The 15,268-nt window shown below is 53.1% G+C and overlaps 1 protein-coding gene and 1 non-coding gene across 3 annotated transcripts; one reads left to right on the forward strand and one right to left on the reverse strand.

Moving 5' to 3' along the window:
* Positions 1–71, reverse strand: trnag-gcc (transfer RNA glycine (anticodon GCC)). Its single transcript has one exon. It is a non-coding gene; the product is annotated as a tRNA-Gly (tRNA).
* Positions 72–491: 420 nt separating this feature from the next.
* On the forward strand, positions 492–15,211 carry tubgcp6 (tubulin gamma complex component 6). Of its 2 annotated transcripts, none has more exons than XM_067235306.1 (25): positions 492–765; positions 1,140–1,957; positions 2,146–2,309; positions 2,480–2,693; positions 2,829–2,990; positions 3,087–3,208; positions 3,429–3,492; positions 3,774–3,883; positions 4,340–4,431; positions 5,360–5,499; positions 5,768–5,917; positions 6,305–6,386; positions 7,220–7,308; positions 7,859–7,974; positions 8,219–8,357; positions 8,504–8,614; positions 8,945–10,838; positions 10,960–11,127; positions 11,315–11,483; positions 11,736–11,877; positions 11,986–12,180; positions 12,508–12,640; positions 13,212–13,425; positions 14,580–14,773; positions 15,071–15,211. In XM_067235306.1, exons 2-25 carry the CDS (start codon positions 1,160–1,162, stop codon positions 15,160–15,162), a joined length of 5,754 nt encoding a protein of 1,917 aa, XP_067091407.1. In that variant the 5' UTR covers positions 492–765; positions 1,140–1,159; the 3' UTR covers positions 15,163–15,211. The 2 variants fall into 2 exon arrangements, with proteins under 2 accessions (XP_067091407.1, XP_067091408.1); XM_067235307.1 differs by having other exon boundaries at positions 8,504–8,599.
* Positions 15,212–15,268: the final 57 nt, after the last annotated feature.

Consider the following 15,268-nt stretch of genomic DNA (forward strand, 5'->3'; position numbering starts at 1 on the left):
TGCATTGGCCGGGAATCGAACCCGGGCCTCCCGCGTGGCAGGCGAGAATTCTACCACTGAACCACCAATGCTTTGATATATTATTGCAATGCATTATGGGTCCCTGAAGAATTGCAAATGAAAATGCTGAATCTAAGTCAAAAGTTCACAGAAAAAAAAATAGTGATGCTTTTTCGCATCGTATAGGCATGATAGGCTACTGCTCAATTTATTAGGTAGTGCTGCTGCTCTTACCAGGACGTGTTGTTTCTTGCAGTGTGGATATGCTTGGAACATTACCGTTTCGACCTGCCTCATGTGGCAGTTACGCTACATGCATGCAGTTTGTTTCGACGGTCACTATGCTTTTGTGCTGCGCGGTTATGGTGTTGCCGGAAGTTTGTCATAGAAGTTTGTCCAATAGATTACAATGTTCCGTTCAATTGTCCAATCGTATTTCACGTGGGCGGGCGACATTGCGTGCAACTAGCCCTAGCATGGAACACAGATATCAACTGTAAACCGCAGTCTGTGTTCTACACGCTTTTATATCCACCTGCGTGAAGCAGTGCAGATTATAGCGAATATAGATAGCATACAGCTCGTAAAGTGTATACTTGTTTACTTCAAAACGGTGCAATATGTTCACTATTGCCCGACTAGTATTGGCTGCTCAGTTAGCTAGCTACAGAGTAGCTAGCGTCACTAGACTAGGCTAGCTAACATGGAAGGTGGTGCAAGCTGACCTGTCAACATTAAACCACCACTGGCTGTGCTGAATTGAAGGTAACGTTAGCACACAAAAAACCACGAGCATATTATTGTATACAATGATGTCACAAGCTCAGTGAATACTACAGTACCATATTAATATGAGGTCGCTAGCTAACATAGCTAGGCTAGATATTGGCCAAGCCCATTAAATACTAGTAGACTGACGACTTGCTTGCTGTAAACATGCAGTGGTAACTAACTAACTAGCGAATTTAGCTGGCTATCAAAATAAAAACATGTTTGAGAGCTAACATGTTAGCAAGGTAGCTAGTTGAATACAACAATTAGACTAGCTTTCATATTTTTCATTAGCACCTGACTTTTGTATCTAGTTATCTATCGGTAGTGGTGTGGTGCCTAACATGATACACCTTTGACATCCACAGGCCGTAAGAAGAAAGTCACCATGGACTCCTGCTCTGACGTCTCCCTCCCATCTAATTATAATAGCAGCAGCACCAGCATTACCGAACTGCTGGGTGCATTGTGTGATAGCAGTCTTTCGGGGGTGTCATGGAAACGGCGCGCCCTGGGGGGCATCTCCCGAGATGCAGTCCGACGTTCCCTCAGAAAGCAAGCCTACGGGGCACTACTCTCCAAACTCTTCCTGGAAGGACCCCTGAAAAGGCCCTCCTCGTCAGTATCTAATATTACCTCCACCACGCCGCCCAGAAATAAAGTTCTGATGATCTCCTTCGATCTGCGGGTGGCTGGCTGCCAGGACGAAGCAGAGAGGCTGGAGGATCGGCTTGACAGGCTGGCAGAGGGACCCGCGTCAGGACTCGGGGAACTCAACTCGGTGTTGGAACTCCTGGTGCAGCTAGCTGGCTCGGCACCCCCACCTCCCACCTCCTTCAGCAGAGACTACATGCGTAGGGAGAGGCCCGTGCTCCGCAGGCCTCCCCTGGGGGGCTACCAGAGTGAGGAGCTCCAGAGGCTGGAGGCTCGGGCCTGGGCTCTGGTGTGTGGGGAGGAGTGGGGCTCCCTGGGAGGGATGTGTGGGACTCTGGGGCTGATGGAGGCTCTTCCAGGAACAGGCCTGCTGGCTCTTGGGAGGAGGGCAGAGGTGGAAGAGAAGTTTGAGAGAGAGACCAGGATGTCGCTGTTTGGGGCGCTTCTGCACACCCGTACCTCCGATCTGGACATCAGACTGGACCTGCCGCCTGTGCCCAGCAATGCTGATGTCACAGGGCTGGCCATACGGGTAAGAGACTGATTTTCCGATCTGTCCTTATCTGTTTAGCGCTAAAAGTATAGTACTTCACACTGCACTTCTGATCCCTGATCTTCTGCTGTGCTATCTATATGCACGATTTGTACCCTGTTTTTGTCGCAAAGTGTTTGTCGCAAAAAATACAATATAATGTGATATGCTATCGTGTCTCCGTCCAGGTGCCACCTTATTTGGACCAGTCTGAGGACGAGGGTTTCCAGTCGGCCTCAAACCTGACCCCAGACTCCCAGTCGGAACCTAGCCCCAGCCCTGAGCTCGATGTCTGGGAGGCCATAAGGACCTTTGAGCCTGGACGACGTCGCTGCTGGGAATGCATCGGCTGGTAAGGCAGGCTTCATCTGAGACCTGGTAGTCCAAACTAGCATTGCGAAATGTCTCAGGCAGCAGGCGATATATACGTTTTCACAACATTATTGTGTCCCGTTGATGCTCCGTAACATATAATTATAGGGATCTCAACGTTTTCTCTCCTTATGTTGTAAATGTCCACAGCCCCCCAGGTAAGAGGGAGGCCCCCTACCTCTCCGAGGGGGGTCGTGAGGCCTTTGACCAGCTCTACAGGCTGTGGGAGGGGGAGATGAGGGTGGTCAGTTCGGCCACCCCCTCTCCACTCCTACCTCTACCCTTGGACTCCCAGACCCAGCTGGTCAGTGACCTCCTGAACGTTCTGATCGGTGTGGCGTCCACTACCTTCCCTCTCAACCAGGTACAACCCCAGTACCGAGTAAACCGACTGCGTATAGATTTACGCAGTACCATTTGTCATCTTAATTCAGGGGGGTCAGTGCGTTAGTTATGGTAGTAGTAATGACTCACCTTCACCCCCCCGCCCCCCCTCCAGGTGTGTGTTCAGTTTGACGTGCGTCCGGGAGTGTGTGTGTCGGGTGCGTCTCCGGAGAGTGTGTCCCGTCTCCTGGGAGATCTAGCGCAGTATGGCACCCACTACCTGAGGCTGAGTCGCTTCTCCCTGCAGAGCGCCCACAAGAAAGGCCTGGTCTTCCAGGTGGGTGTCCTCCTTGCGTTTAACCGCCTGCTGCCGGCTAGGGTCGGTATCCCCCCCCCCCCTGACAGCTGTGTTCCTCCTCCCCCCCCCCGCCAGGCCTTTACAGGCGGACTGAGGAAGTACCTGCATTACTACAGGGCCTGTGTGCTCAGCACACCGTCCACGCTCAGCCTGCTCACCTTTGGGTTCCTGTTCCGCAAAGTGGGCAGACAACTCAGGTGAGACCCCACCACACGCACACACACACACACACCCCGCTGCCTGGCGCTAGGAAATGAGCCCTGACTCTATAACGAGGACCAAACAGAGCTGTTAGTCTGCACTCTGAAGTGAGAAATAATCGCCACATACTTCTCATTCCACCTTGGCCAAGAGATGCCTAATGCACTGCTGTTAGATTAATCGGCCACTCATAGCTGTGTGCTGTTTGCGTTCCAGGTACCTCTCAGAGCTGTGTTGTGTGGATGGAGCCTGTGGAGTTGGCCAGGCTACGTTCCCTGTGGTGAGTGGCCTCACAGTTTTTCTGTTTTCCTGCATTTTGTGCCCCACACAGTATATAATAGAATATATTATGTCCTGTGAATCAAGCTCGATGTGTTTGTGTTAAAGCACTAAAAGGGATTATAAGAAATCATTTAATCCTTGAGCAGGTGCTTTTATCCGAAAAGACGTATGGGGGGAGGGGGGGGGGGGGATTTAAACCTGCGAACTCTTGATTATCCGTCAAATGCTCTACCTCCTGAGCTATACCCCGAATAAGTCCAGTGTCTGCCCTCTCCCCAGGGAGTGAAGCTGCTGTCCTGCCTGTACAACGAGGCCCAGAGCAACTGCAGTAATGAGAACTACCTGGTCCTGCTGTCCCTGCTGAAGAGCAGCTGTGAGCCCTACACACGGTCAGTCCAAGAGCTCTCCAGACACCGGTAACACACTGCACGTACCTCCACCTAGGTGCTTTCCCCTCCCCTGTTAAACCCTGGAGGCGAGGAGGTACTCCTGGTAACAAGTCCCCCCTTCCCGAAGCGCGTGACAACATGGACCTACATATGCAGTCTTCCATGGCCGAAGGTCTCTTGAGTGTTCTGTCACGACAAGGTACCTTCGACCCTGGAGCTGATGTCTGTTTCTCATCGTTGACTTACCTGTCCAAGGCTGTTAAATCATGACGAATTGGGTGACTGTTTGTGATTGAGATCTTGTGTGAGCGGAGAATCAAATAACCTGTTAAGTCTCTCTCTCTCTCTCTCTCTCTCTCTCTCTCTCTCTCTCTCTCTCTCTCTCTCTCTCTCTCTCTCTCTCTCTCTGTCTCTGTCTCTGTCTCTTTCTCTCTCTCTTTCTCTTTGCTTTTACAGGTTTGTGTCTGACTGGGTATACAGTGGTGTGTTCAGAGATGTGTATGGGGAGTTTATGATTCAGGTCAACGAGGACTACCTGGGCTGCAGAGGTGAGCCAGTCCTCATCTTGGTCCTCCATGCAGGACACGCTCCACTGCGCGTCCTGCATGAGGAGACGGCTTGCTGCACAAACACTTTATTTCAATTTGGATGTCGTCTCGGGCGTGTGCAGCAGGGCTTTCAACAACACACGGTTACAAACCGCGTTTAGAATGCAGCACACTTAAATACACTGTCTGTTTATGGCAAGATAACAGTCCCGTGGTTGATTTAATGAGATCAGCCGGTCTAATTGCATCCTGTTTAAATGTAGGGTTTTTCTATTACACCCTATTCCAGGAGTCAAGGACGCCCCCGTATCACCCAAGCCTTGCTCCACTTAGTTTAGAGGTTCATTTGCTCATCAGCTACACCTCATCAACTCTGCCAGTGAACCCCACCTGGCTCTTCTCCCTCCTGTTTTTGGAGGACACACAAATGTCAGCGTTCCTCTCCAAGACAGTTAGCCAGGGAGGCAATCAGAAGCAAAGCTGTCCTGGCAACCCCCCCCCAAAAAAAACCCTGAACGATGAACAGAGCCGCGAGACTCGTGTGCTTTGCGCCCCTCCTGGGCTCGTCGGGTTTCCAACACGGAGGTCGTCCGGGATGGGTTGCTCCGCCGTTGTTTGAACGGTTGAAATTCGAAAACATGACACGGCTCTCTCCTCACCTCCGCGAATATCAGAGGTCTGTTTGAGCTCGTGTACCGTGGGCGTGTTCCAAGGTCTACCTGACCCTGACTCGACGATGATTAAATCATTCCAAACACACAGACCAATGCCAGGCCCGGTAATTAAGTCGCGCCTCTGTAGCTCTCTGGTCGATAGTTTCTCCAGGTGCACTTGTTTGTATTCTTGAAACAACAGCTGTCTGTCCATGCCGGCCCCTCACACTGCCCTGCCCCCCCCCCTCCTACCCCCCCCCCCCCCCCCCCTCCAGACAAGCACTTCTGGGTGCAGGGCTACACCCTCATCTCCAGGGAGGCGGAGGCCTGCGTCCCCGTCTTCCTCCGACACATCGCTAACGACGTCTACGTCTGCGGCAAGACCATCAACCTGCTCAAGATCTGCTGTCCCCAGGTCAGTATCCAGGCAACCACAAACACACACGTACGGCAATATAGGCTCAGTTTGTGTAGTAACAGCGTGACCCTGACCGTATATACTAATGTATTTTATACTCTACAGTATAGTAACACTTTAATGGTATGTAAAGCTTGTATAAGCAGTTGCTCTGTAACCCAGACCATACACTAGACTCATAAGCTTTAAACTAAACTGTCTGCCTGCCTGCTTGTCTGTCTGTCTGTCTGTCTGTCGGCCTGTCTGCCTGCCTGCCTGCCTGCAGCACTACATCTGCGGGTCGGAGCTGCCCGTGCCTCGTATCTCCGTCACCTTCTCCCTGCAGGAAGTGGAGGAGATCGAGAGGGACTGCGCCGTGTACCGTGGACGCGTGGAGAGGATCGCCAAGCACAGCGCCATCAGCAGGGAGGAGCAGGTACTGCAGAATGCGCAGACCGGCCGTGCACATACCAGCCTGTGACCCGCTTCACCAAACACTGATGAAGCACCTGTTTCTAAACAGATATTCTGTAAAACAGTTTTTCTGTCTACGCCCGGGTCTAAACTGTTTGGGAAATCGACCCATCAAGCTGTTATTTCCCAATCAATCTGTGTAGGGAGTGAATTTAAGTAGCCATTTTCCATTTAGTAATGTTGCTTGTAAAAAATAAATAAAAAAAGATTTGATTTAGAAACATTAATATTATCACCAGTCGAGCATGGAGCTTGATGGATGCGTTTCCAGAGTAGCTGAGAGGGCTGTGGAGAGGCAAGCCAGAGGACAGCAGATACAGTATGCTCTGCGTGTGTGTGTGTGTGTTAGGCCCTACGCACAGAGCAGGCACGTCAGGAGCTGATCAATCAAGTCAGAGATTCAGCAGCCAAGACCCTGGAGAGCATCCGTGGTGAGTGATATACACACACACACACACGCGTGCACACACTTATATAGGACACAGAAACACAAATATAGATTATACACACACACTGTAACACAGAACTCAAGTAGACATCACACAATGTTCAGACACACTTCAATGAAGTCAAACTCTCCCGGACTCCCACACACGCACACGCTCTCTTTATACCCTCTTATAACACTTCTAAATCATCACTCAGAACAGTGATTAGAACCTAGTAGAGCTTTCGAGTACTCCTCCGGGTGCTACCGCTAACCCAGAGCCTCCTTCACAGGCTGGAGGAAAGGGGTGAGACTAGAATAGCAGAGAAGAAGCCTTTGAACAGCTTCCAGCTCTGCAGGGTGTGAAATCGAATCATCGCTCACATAGTTTCCCTAACTCCTCATATCAACTTATTACTGGAATAGATGTGAGGAAGGGAAGTGAGCAAGTGTGTGTGTGTGTGTGTGTGTGTGTGTGTGTGTGTGTGTGTGTGTGTGTGTGTGTGTGTGTGTGTGTGTGTGTGTGTGTGTGTGTGTGTGTGTGTGTGTGTGTGTGTGTGTGTGTGTGTGTGTGTGTGTGTGTGTGTGTGTGTGTGTGTGTGTGTGTGTGTGTGTGTGTGTGTGTGTGTGTGTGTGTGTGTGTGTGTGTGTGTGTGTGTGTGTGTGTGTGTGTGTGTGTGTGTGTGTGTAAGGGAGACTGTGAGTGTAACTTTGCCCCTGCGTGGCTGTGACCTTAGAGTGAGACTGTGTGTCGTGTGGGTTGGTGTGTGTGCCTTGCAAGTGTGCACTGCATAGGTTGTAAGCAGTCTCTCTCTCTTCCTCCCTCCCTCCCTGCAGGGCGACAGGTGTCCCAGCGTCTGGTGGAGGAGGCGAGGAAAAGGGAGCGCTTCGAAGAACTGAGACAGCACCTGGAGCAGGAACTAGAGGTGAGCGCGAGGGGCGGGGGAGAGGGGCGAGAAACCGAGGCAGACCGAGACAAAGACACAGTGAGGGAGGGAGAGAGAGACGGACAGATTGAAAGACGACCGTGGCAACGGAAAGAAAGAGAGGAGCGACCGCGCGAGAGAAGCCCCGGTGAGCGTGTCTCCTCTTTGATCCGCGGCAGCGAGAGGTGGAGAGAGATGGATGTTGCGGCTGAGAAAAACGAGTCCAGGTTTCCCTGTGTGCCCCCCTGACCTGGCTTTCCCATTATCAGCAGGAGGAGATGGTGACAGACAGGGCGATACTGGAGTTCCTCTGGAAACGGCATTCGCATTAGCACTGTTCAACAAGTAGCCTCCCTGACCTCCCATTTCTACGTCTGTCTGGGGAAGGGAGGAGAGAATAGAGGTGCCGACCTTCTCATTCTGTTCACAGAGAAGGAGCGCCACGTGTTTCCTCCTAGCAGTGTGCAAGCCTCTGTAGCTGAAACCTGCAGGAACGTTAAACCTACATGACGTGCGTGTGTGTGTGTTTCTGTGTGTGTGTGTTTTCCAGTGGCACAGCGCAGCCAAGAAGAAGGAACAGGAGGACGACTACAGCTTTGCCAGGGAGCTGAGAGACCGAGAGAAGAGGCTGCAGGCTCTGGAGGAACAGCTGGAGATACGAGCCAGGTCTGACGCACGCACGCAGGCAGGCAGTCTTACTCACACGTACAGGGATCAAAGTTACACTCACCGTCTCACACTCGACACGCACAGACACAGACAGTCATCTCCTTTGAGAACTGTTTGACTGAGGTTTTTCGAATTCAGATTATTGATATTCCTATGCTTTATTAACTCCACAAATGCTCGAATGAGCCACTGGCATTGTTTGGTCTAGACATCTGAATCCAGCCTGTTCTGTGTGAATCAGGAAAGAGCTGATTGCTCAGTACAGCCACCTATCGGAGGAGGCTACCAGGAGGGAGAGGCGGGCCTTATGGAGGGTGCAGCGAATGAGACTGGACGAGAACCGGGCCCAGTTCCTACTGCAGGACCAGCTGCACATTGAGGTATTCCTACAGAGACACACACACATATAAACACACACAACACTGGAGAATGATTGAATGATGCATGTTTGGTTGAGAAGTTTTATATATATATATTAAATTGATAGAGACAGATAAGTGTTGCCTCTCATGTCCTTCTCCTGCAGGCCCTGCTGAAGAGATATCCTCTGGGACAGACGAAACCTCCTCCTGAATCTCTTATACCTGCTTCCTCCGCTCAGCAGGAGCCTGAACCAGCACTGGTGTGGAATGTTCCTGTACGCAGGCTGGCCACAGTTAGCATTAGCTGGCTAGCCGTTTTTATGTTTCAGCCTTTTGTTGAATGTATCTTCTGCTGTTAGCATCTGTTAGTTATGTCATTTTGCAAGTGTAAATTGATATTTAGTCATTTAGTCATTTAGCAGACGCTCTTATCCAAATTGAATGTATCTTTGGTTGTTAGCAATTAGCATCAGCTAGTTGTTTCATCTTCCAACTGTTTGTTAAAACGGATATTTGGTTGTTAGCATGAGTAGATATGTCATCTTGTAGCTTTGCCAGTTGAATGTGTGATTGGTTGTTGCCTAACCTCTGCTCTTCCTGGGCAGGGGTCAGTGGATCCGGAGGGATTTGGGCTCCCCCTGGGGACACCAAGGCCTCCCCTCAAGCCCCCCTCTGCTACTGAAGACCCTGCCCTCACCTCCCAGGACACCAAGCTCACCCAGCTCCTGCCCCGTCCCGGGGACAGCCAGCAGGTGGAGCAGGCACTGCAGGAGATTGGATCGGACCTCCCCGAAGGCCCAACCCAACCTCAACCTCAAACCCAACCACAGTCAGATGTAGACTATGACTTCAGCGCCCCCTTCAGTCCTCTGGGGGGAATGCTGGAGCCAGACCAGCCCCCAGCCGTGGCTCCTGACCAACCCCAGAACAGGGCTCTCTGGGGGCCCATGATTCAGCCAGACATCCCACTCTCCCACCCCTCAGACTCCCACATCCCCATAGGGGAAAACATGTCAGATGTCCTGGAGCGTCTCCCCAGGCCCAGTCCCCACGGCCAGGCCTCCCAGTCCAGTTTCCCTCTGGGCCAGTATACCCCCGACGTCCCCATCGCCGCCCCCCATAAGCCTGGCCTTCATGGACACCCCTCCCAGACCTCTCTCCAGCTCGCAGACGGTACTGAGACCAAGATGATAGATAGCTGTGTCTCCTGTTTCCTACCAGCAGCAGAACAGGAATTGACAGCCGTGACTGGGACAGCGGGGAGTGTGGAGAAGGCTAGCCAGGGCCCAGGGAACAAGGCTGGGAAAGAGAGCGAACAGAGTCAGCTGGAGAACCAGACAGCCGGTGCTCTGATCTCCCCAGAAAAGAGGCACGGCAGTGGGGATCTCCGATGCCAGTCCCCCCCTTCCCTGTCGATCCCAATCACAACCATCCCCGCTCACGTGTCCGACACTTGTACTACAGTCAGGGAGAATGCATCAGTGGCAGACTACCTCCACACGCGGTCCATCAATGTGTCACATGACCGCGTCAAGGAGGGCGAGGGCGTTCCCGAGGTGATTAACTCTCAGCCGTCGCTGAACGCGCACGGCCGCCCGTCTGACGCCCACCCGAAGGTCGGGGAGTTTGTGTCGGAGGCGACCCCCCCTCGGCCGCCCGCGAGCGTTCACGGTCAGATCTCGGACGCGCACATCCAGATCGGGGAATACGTCTCCGACGCGGTCACGGCTCGGCCGGCCGCCAACGTCCACGGTCACTCGTCCGACGGCCACATCAAAGTGGGGGAGAACGTTTCGGACGTGGCGGTCGCCCTCCCCGCCCCCAACGTCCACGGCCACGCCTCAGACTCCCACATCAGGGTCGGGGAAAACGTCTCAGACGTGAGCCCCCTGCTGCCCTCCCCCGGCGTTCACGGCCACGCCTCAGACGCTCACGTCAAGGTTGGGGAGTTTGTGTTTGACGTGGAGACCCAGAGGCCGCGCTGGAGCGAGCACGGTCACGCCTCCGACAGTACCCTCCAAGTGGGCTGCGTGATGTCGGGTTCGGAAGTAGCTACATCATCTCTACCTGGCAGCACATTCGGACACTCCTCAGACTCAACATTAGGTGCAGGGTGTGTGGTGTCAGGAAGCGTACCCCTTCCCTCACCCCTACCAGGAAGTCAATATGGCCACTCCTCAGACTCAACATTAGGTGCAGGGTGTGTGATGTCAGGAAGCGTACCCCTTCCCTCACCCCTACCAGGAAGTCAATATGGCCACTCCTCAGACTCAACATTAGGTGCAGGGTGTGTGATGTCAGGAAGCGTACCCCTTCCCTCACCACTACCAGGAAGTCAATATGGACATTCCTCAGACTCCACTCTTGGTGCAGGGTGTGTGGTGTCAGGAAGCGTACCCCTTCTCTCACCACTACCAGGAAGTCAATATGGCCACTCCTCAGACTCCGCTCTTGGTGCAGGCTGTGTGGTGAAGGACCCTGGCAGACAGGACACTCAAGGTACTGGATCGCCGTACATCAATAACTCCTATCTGTTGACATCCTGTCTGCTTTCCTGGTTGGCACAGTACTTCAATACGACAACAAAAAGAACTAACCTTCTTGTTGTGATGTCCCTCAGGGCCTAAAGCCTGGGCCTCGAGTGAGCAGCAGCTGCTGGATGAGGGCATCTCCTCCTGGGCAGCGAGCTTCGGCCGGCCCCATGGAGCGGGTGCTGAGCAGGACTACCTGCTATCCCTGGCGTCCCAGTACGAGGTCGAGCCATACGAGGACTGCTCCAACCTCATGAGTGAGTCACCACACTCCTAACATAGACTCTAGGTCCGACACAGTTACACTCACCAACAAAGTGTGAGGGAGAACATGTCAAAATTGAAGAGCGTCAGATATTGAGTCAGTTCAGTAGAGCGATGTGTTTACTTTCAAAGATCTCTTACAGTATCATCCTGTGTGTGTGTGTGTGTGTGCGCGCGCAGTGTTGTCCCCAGAGTGCCAGCTGCTGCAGCAGGTGACGCGGGGCCCCTGGGGGCTCCCCATGGACCCCTCCCTCCGCAGGGCCACCGACACCACGCCCGTGCAGCTCAGCGAGATGGTGTCTCTGCCCGTCCTCATGAAGCACTCCGTCACCACCCCACTCATCACACAGTGAGTCCCCTGGACACAGAGAGAGAGGGTGGACAGAGGGAGGGTGGACAGAGGGAGGTGGGAGAGGACAGATGGAGAGAGGGATAGAGAGAGAGAGAGAGAGGGCGGACAGATGGAGAGAGGACAGAGAGGGAGAGGGCGTGTGTGGTTCATATCTTTCTATTGCATTTAGTCATTTAGCAGACGCTCTTATCCAGGAGCCAGGTTGGTGTCTTACCCGTCCCATCATTGATTTCTCCTCCCCCCCCCCAGTGTGTCCCTGGTAAACAAGGCCGTGGTGGACTACTTCTTCGTGGAGCTGGGGGTGGAGCGCCACTTTGAGGCCCTCCGGCACTTCCTGCTGATGGAGGACGGGGAGTTCGCCCAGTCTCTCAGCGACCTACTCTTTGAGAAGGTGAGACAGCCGATGCATGTGTGTGTGTGTGTGTGCGCGTGCGTGTCAGCACGCTGTGTTTGTCTAGTCTGCTTGCGTGTGAACCCTTTTGCGTGGCTTCATTCTCAGCTGGCCAGTGGTCAGACTCCAGGAGAGCTGCTGACCCCTCTGGTCCTCAACTCCATCCTGAGCAAGGCCCTCCAGTACAGTCTCCACGGCGACAACGCCCTGGCGCCCAACTTCACCTTCGCCCTGCGCTTCCTGCCCGAGACCTTCCACCCTCACGCCCCCGATTCACTCAACTGTCTGGAGCTTCGCTACAAGGTGTGTGTGTTTGAGAGATAGTGTGTGTGTGTGTGAGATTAGTTTCCGGAACTCTTCTGCATCTGGAAAATTAGATTACTGCCTGAGTGTTTGATCAGTAAATAAGGAGCTTTTGGAAGACGCTCAATGGGAGACAGTAACAAGCCCACGAGGCCAGCACTGTCTCTTTCTCTCTTTCTTCTCTCTCCTCTCTCTTCCTCTGTGCAAAACACCGTGAACCACATGTGAGACGCCAGCCCCTGTCACCTAAGGCGGGAAACCCTTCTTTCTCCGTCTTTACTCTCTCTCTCCCTCTCTCTCTCTCTCTCTCTCTCTCTCTCTCTCCAGGTGGACTGGCCGCTGAACATCATCGTCACCGACAGCTGTATGAACAAGTACAACCGCCTGTTCTCCTTCCTGCTGCAGCTCAAGCACATGGTGTGGAGCCTGCGCGACGTGTGGTTCCACCTCAAGAGAACAGGTGAGCCCACACGCACAGGGACCCCCGGGGATGGGTGGAGCTCAGTGGTTAGAGCGTTCGATCGAGAGGTCGCAGGTTCATGATCCCCCCCCGCCTCCTTTTGTGTTGCTTTAGATAAAAGCGAAGATGAACACACGATTATTAGAAACCCAACACACTTCAGAGACACTGAAGTGTGTGTGACAGTTGGTCACTGTACTGTCTGCTGTACTGTACCTTCGCCCATTTTAAATGTACATTTAAATCTGGATCCGGGGAAACAGAATGAATCTGGGTCTGGGAAATTCCAAATATGTCACGATAACAGTTCTAAAGGGAGATGACTTTGTCTGTGTCTGTGTCTGTGTCTGTGTGTGTGTGTGTGTGTGTGTGTGTGTGTGTGTGTGTGTGTGTGTGTGTGTGTGTGTGTGTGTGTCAGGTGTGTGTACGTGTGAGAGAGAGACAATGAGTGTAACTTTGATCCCTGTGTGTGTGAGCAAGTAAGACTGTGTGTGTGACCTAGGAGAAGGAGCAGGGATCCATGATAGTATGTATTTATTTATATATATGTGTGTGTGTGTGTGTGTCCCAGCTCTAGTGAAGGGTGCGGGCCGCTCGGTGCAGTTCCGCCAGCTGCAGCTGTACAGACACGAGATGCAGCACTTTGTGAAGGTGATCCAGGGCTACATCGCTAACCAGATCCTGCAGGTCTCCTGGAGCGAATTCAAGACCAAGATGGCCACCGTCAACGACCTGGATGCCATCCACCGCACGCACGCAGACTACCTCAACAGAGCCATCTTCAGGTACAGGAAGCACGCACACGTGGCCGGCTGCATGCTTTAACAGAGATCTTTAGACAGGAGGGACACGCGCAGATTACCTGTACAGGGTCAGATTCATGGAGGAGATCGCCTACCCAAAGGCCACCCTGCACTCTTTCTCCTCCCCTTCCTGTCCTCTTTCTCCTCCTCCTTCCTGTCCTCTCTTTCTCCTCCCCTTCTTGTCCTCTCTTTCTCCTCCCCTTCCTGTCCTCTCTTTCTCCTCCCCTTCCTGTCCTCTCTTTCTCCTCCCCTTCCTGTCCTCTCGTTCTCCTCCCCCTTCCTGTCCTCTCGTTCTCCTCCCCCTTCCTGTCCTCTCGTTCTCCCCCTTCCTGTCCTCTCTTTCTCCTCCCCCTTCCTGTCCTCTCGTTCTCCTCCCCCTTCCTGTCCTCTCTTTCTCCTCCCCTTTCCTGTCCTCTCGTTCTCCTCCCCCTTCCTGTCCTCTCGTTCTCCTCCCCCTTCCTGTCCTCTCGTTCTCCTCCCCCTTCCTGTCCTCTCGTTCTCCTCCCCCTTCCTGTCCTCTCGTTCTCCTCCTCCCTCCTGTACTCTCGTTCTCCTCCTCCCTCCTGTCCTCTCTTTCTCCTCCCCCTTCCTGTCCTCTCGTTCTCCTCCCCCTTCCTGTCCTCTCTTTCTCCTCCCCTTCCTGTCCTCTCTTTCTCCTCCCCCTTCCTGTCCTTTTCGTTCTCCTCCCCCTTCCTGTCCTCTCTTTCTCCTCCCCCTTCCTGTCCTCTCTTTCTCCTCCCCCTTCCTGTCCTCTCGTTCTCCTCCCCCTTCCTGTCCTCTCTTTCTCCTCCCCTTTCCTGTCCTCTCGTTCTCCTCCCCCTTCCTGTCCTCTCGTTCTCCTCCCCTCTCGTTCTCCTCCCCCTTCCTGTCCTCTCGTTCTCCTCCCCCTTCCTGTCCTCTCGTTCTCCTCCCCCTTCCTGTCCTCTCTTTCTCCTCCCCTTTCCTGTCCTCTCGTTCTCCTCCCCCTTCCTGTCCTCTCGTTCTCCTCCCCCTTCCTGTCCTCTCGTTCTCCTCCCCCTTCCTGTCCTCTCGTTCTCCTCCCCCTTCCTGTCCTCTCGTTCTCCTCCCCCTTCCTGTCCTCTCGTTCTCCTCCTCCCTCCTGTCCTCTCTTTCACCCTCCGTCCCTCCATCCCCAGGGGTTTGCTGACGGAGAAGGCTGCTCCGGTCATGAACATCATCCACAGCATTTTCAGCCTCATCCTCAAGTTCCGGGCCCAGCTCATCGCACAGCCCTGGGCCAGCCAGCAGGGGGAGGCAGTGCACCCCAGCTTCATAGCCATGCAGCAGTCCTACAACACCTTCAAATACTACTCCCACTTCCTCTTCAAAGGTGAGCACACGCATTTCAAATGAGTAGAACTTTTTAGAGCAATATATGTATGACAAACTGTACGTATCTGCCGTGCAGTTATAGTAACGAACGGCTACATTTGAGTACCAAGTGTTCTATCGTCTAAATGTGCTGTCATTTGGATAGATGGCTTCACAGGGGATAGATATAGCTCAGTGGGAGAGGCTATGACTGTAAATCAAGAGGTCACAGGGTTCAAGAGCATCTGCTAAGTGAATACATGATTGTTGTTGTTGTTATTATTATTATTATGAAAGAGCTTTTCTTTGTCTCCAGTGGTGACTAAACTGGTTAACAGGGGCTACCAGCCTCACCTAGAGGACTTCCTGCTCCGCATCAACTTCAACAACTACTACAAAGACTCCTGAGTGTGTGTGTGTGCGCGCGCGCACACAGCGGAGAGAGAGAGAGAGAGAGAGAGAGAGAGAGAGAGAGAGAGAGAGAGAGAGAGAGAGAGAGAGAGAGAGAGAGAGA

The sequence above is a fragment of the Osmerus mordax genome, chromosome 4, assembly GCF_038355195.1.
Source record: "Osmerus mordax isolate fOsmMor3 chromosome 4, fOsmMor3.pri, whole genome shotgun sequence".
NCBI classification, from domain to species: Eukaryota; Metazoa; Chordata; class Actinopteri; order Osmeriformes; family Osmeridae; genus Osmerus; species Osmerus mordax.

Excerpts from the sequence above, each read along its gene's own strand:
- tubgcp6 (XM_067235306.1), top strand. The coding sequence starts at position 1,160 with ATGGACTCCTGCTCTGACGTCTCCCTCCCATCTAATTATAATAGCAGC. Across the intron at positions 4,432-5,359 it reads GGACTACCTGGGCTGCAGAG|ACAAGCACTTCTGGGTGCAG; the intron begins GTGAGCCAGTCC and ends CCCCCCCTCCAG. Across the intron at positions 11,484-11,735 it reads ACCACCCCACTCATCACACA|TGTGTCCCTGGTAAACAAGG; the intron begins GTGAGTCCCCTG and ends CCCCCCCCCCAG.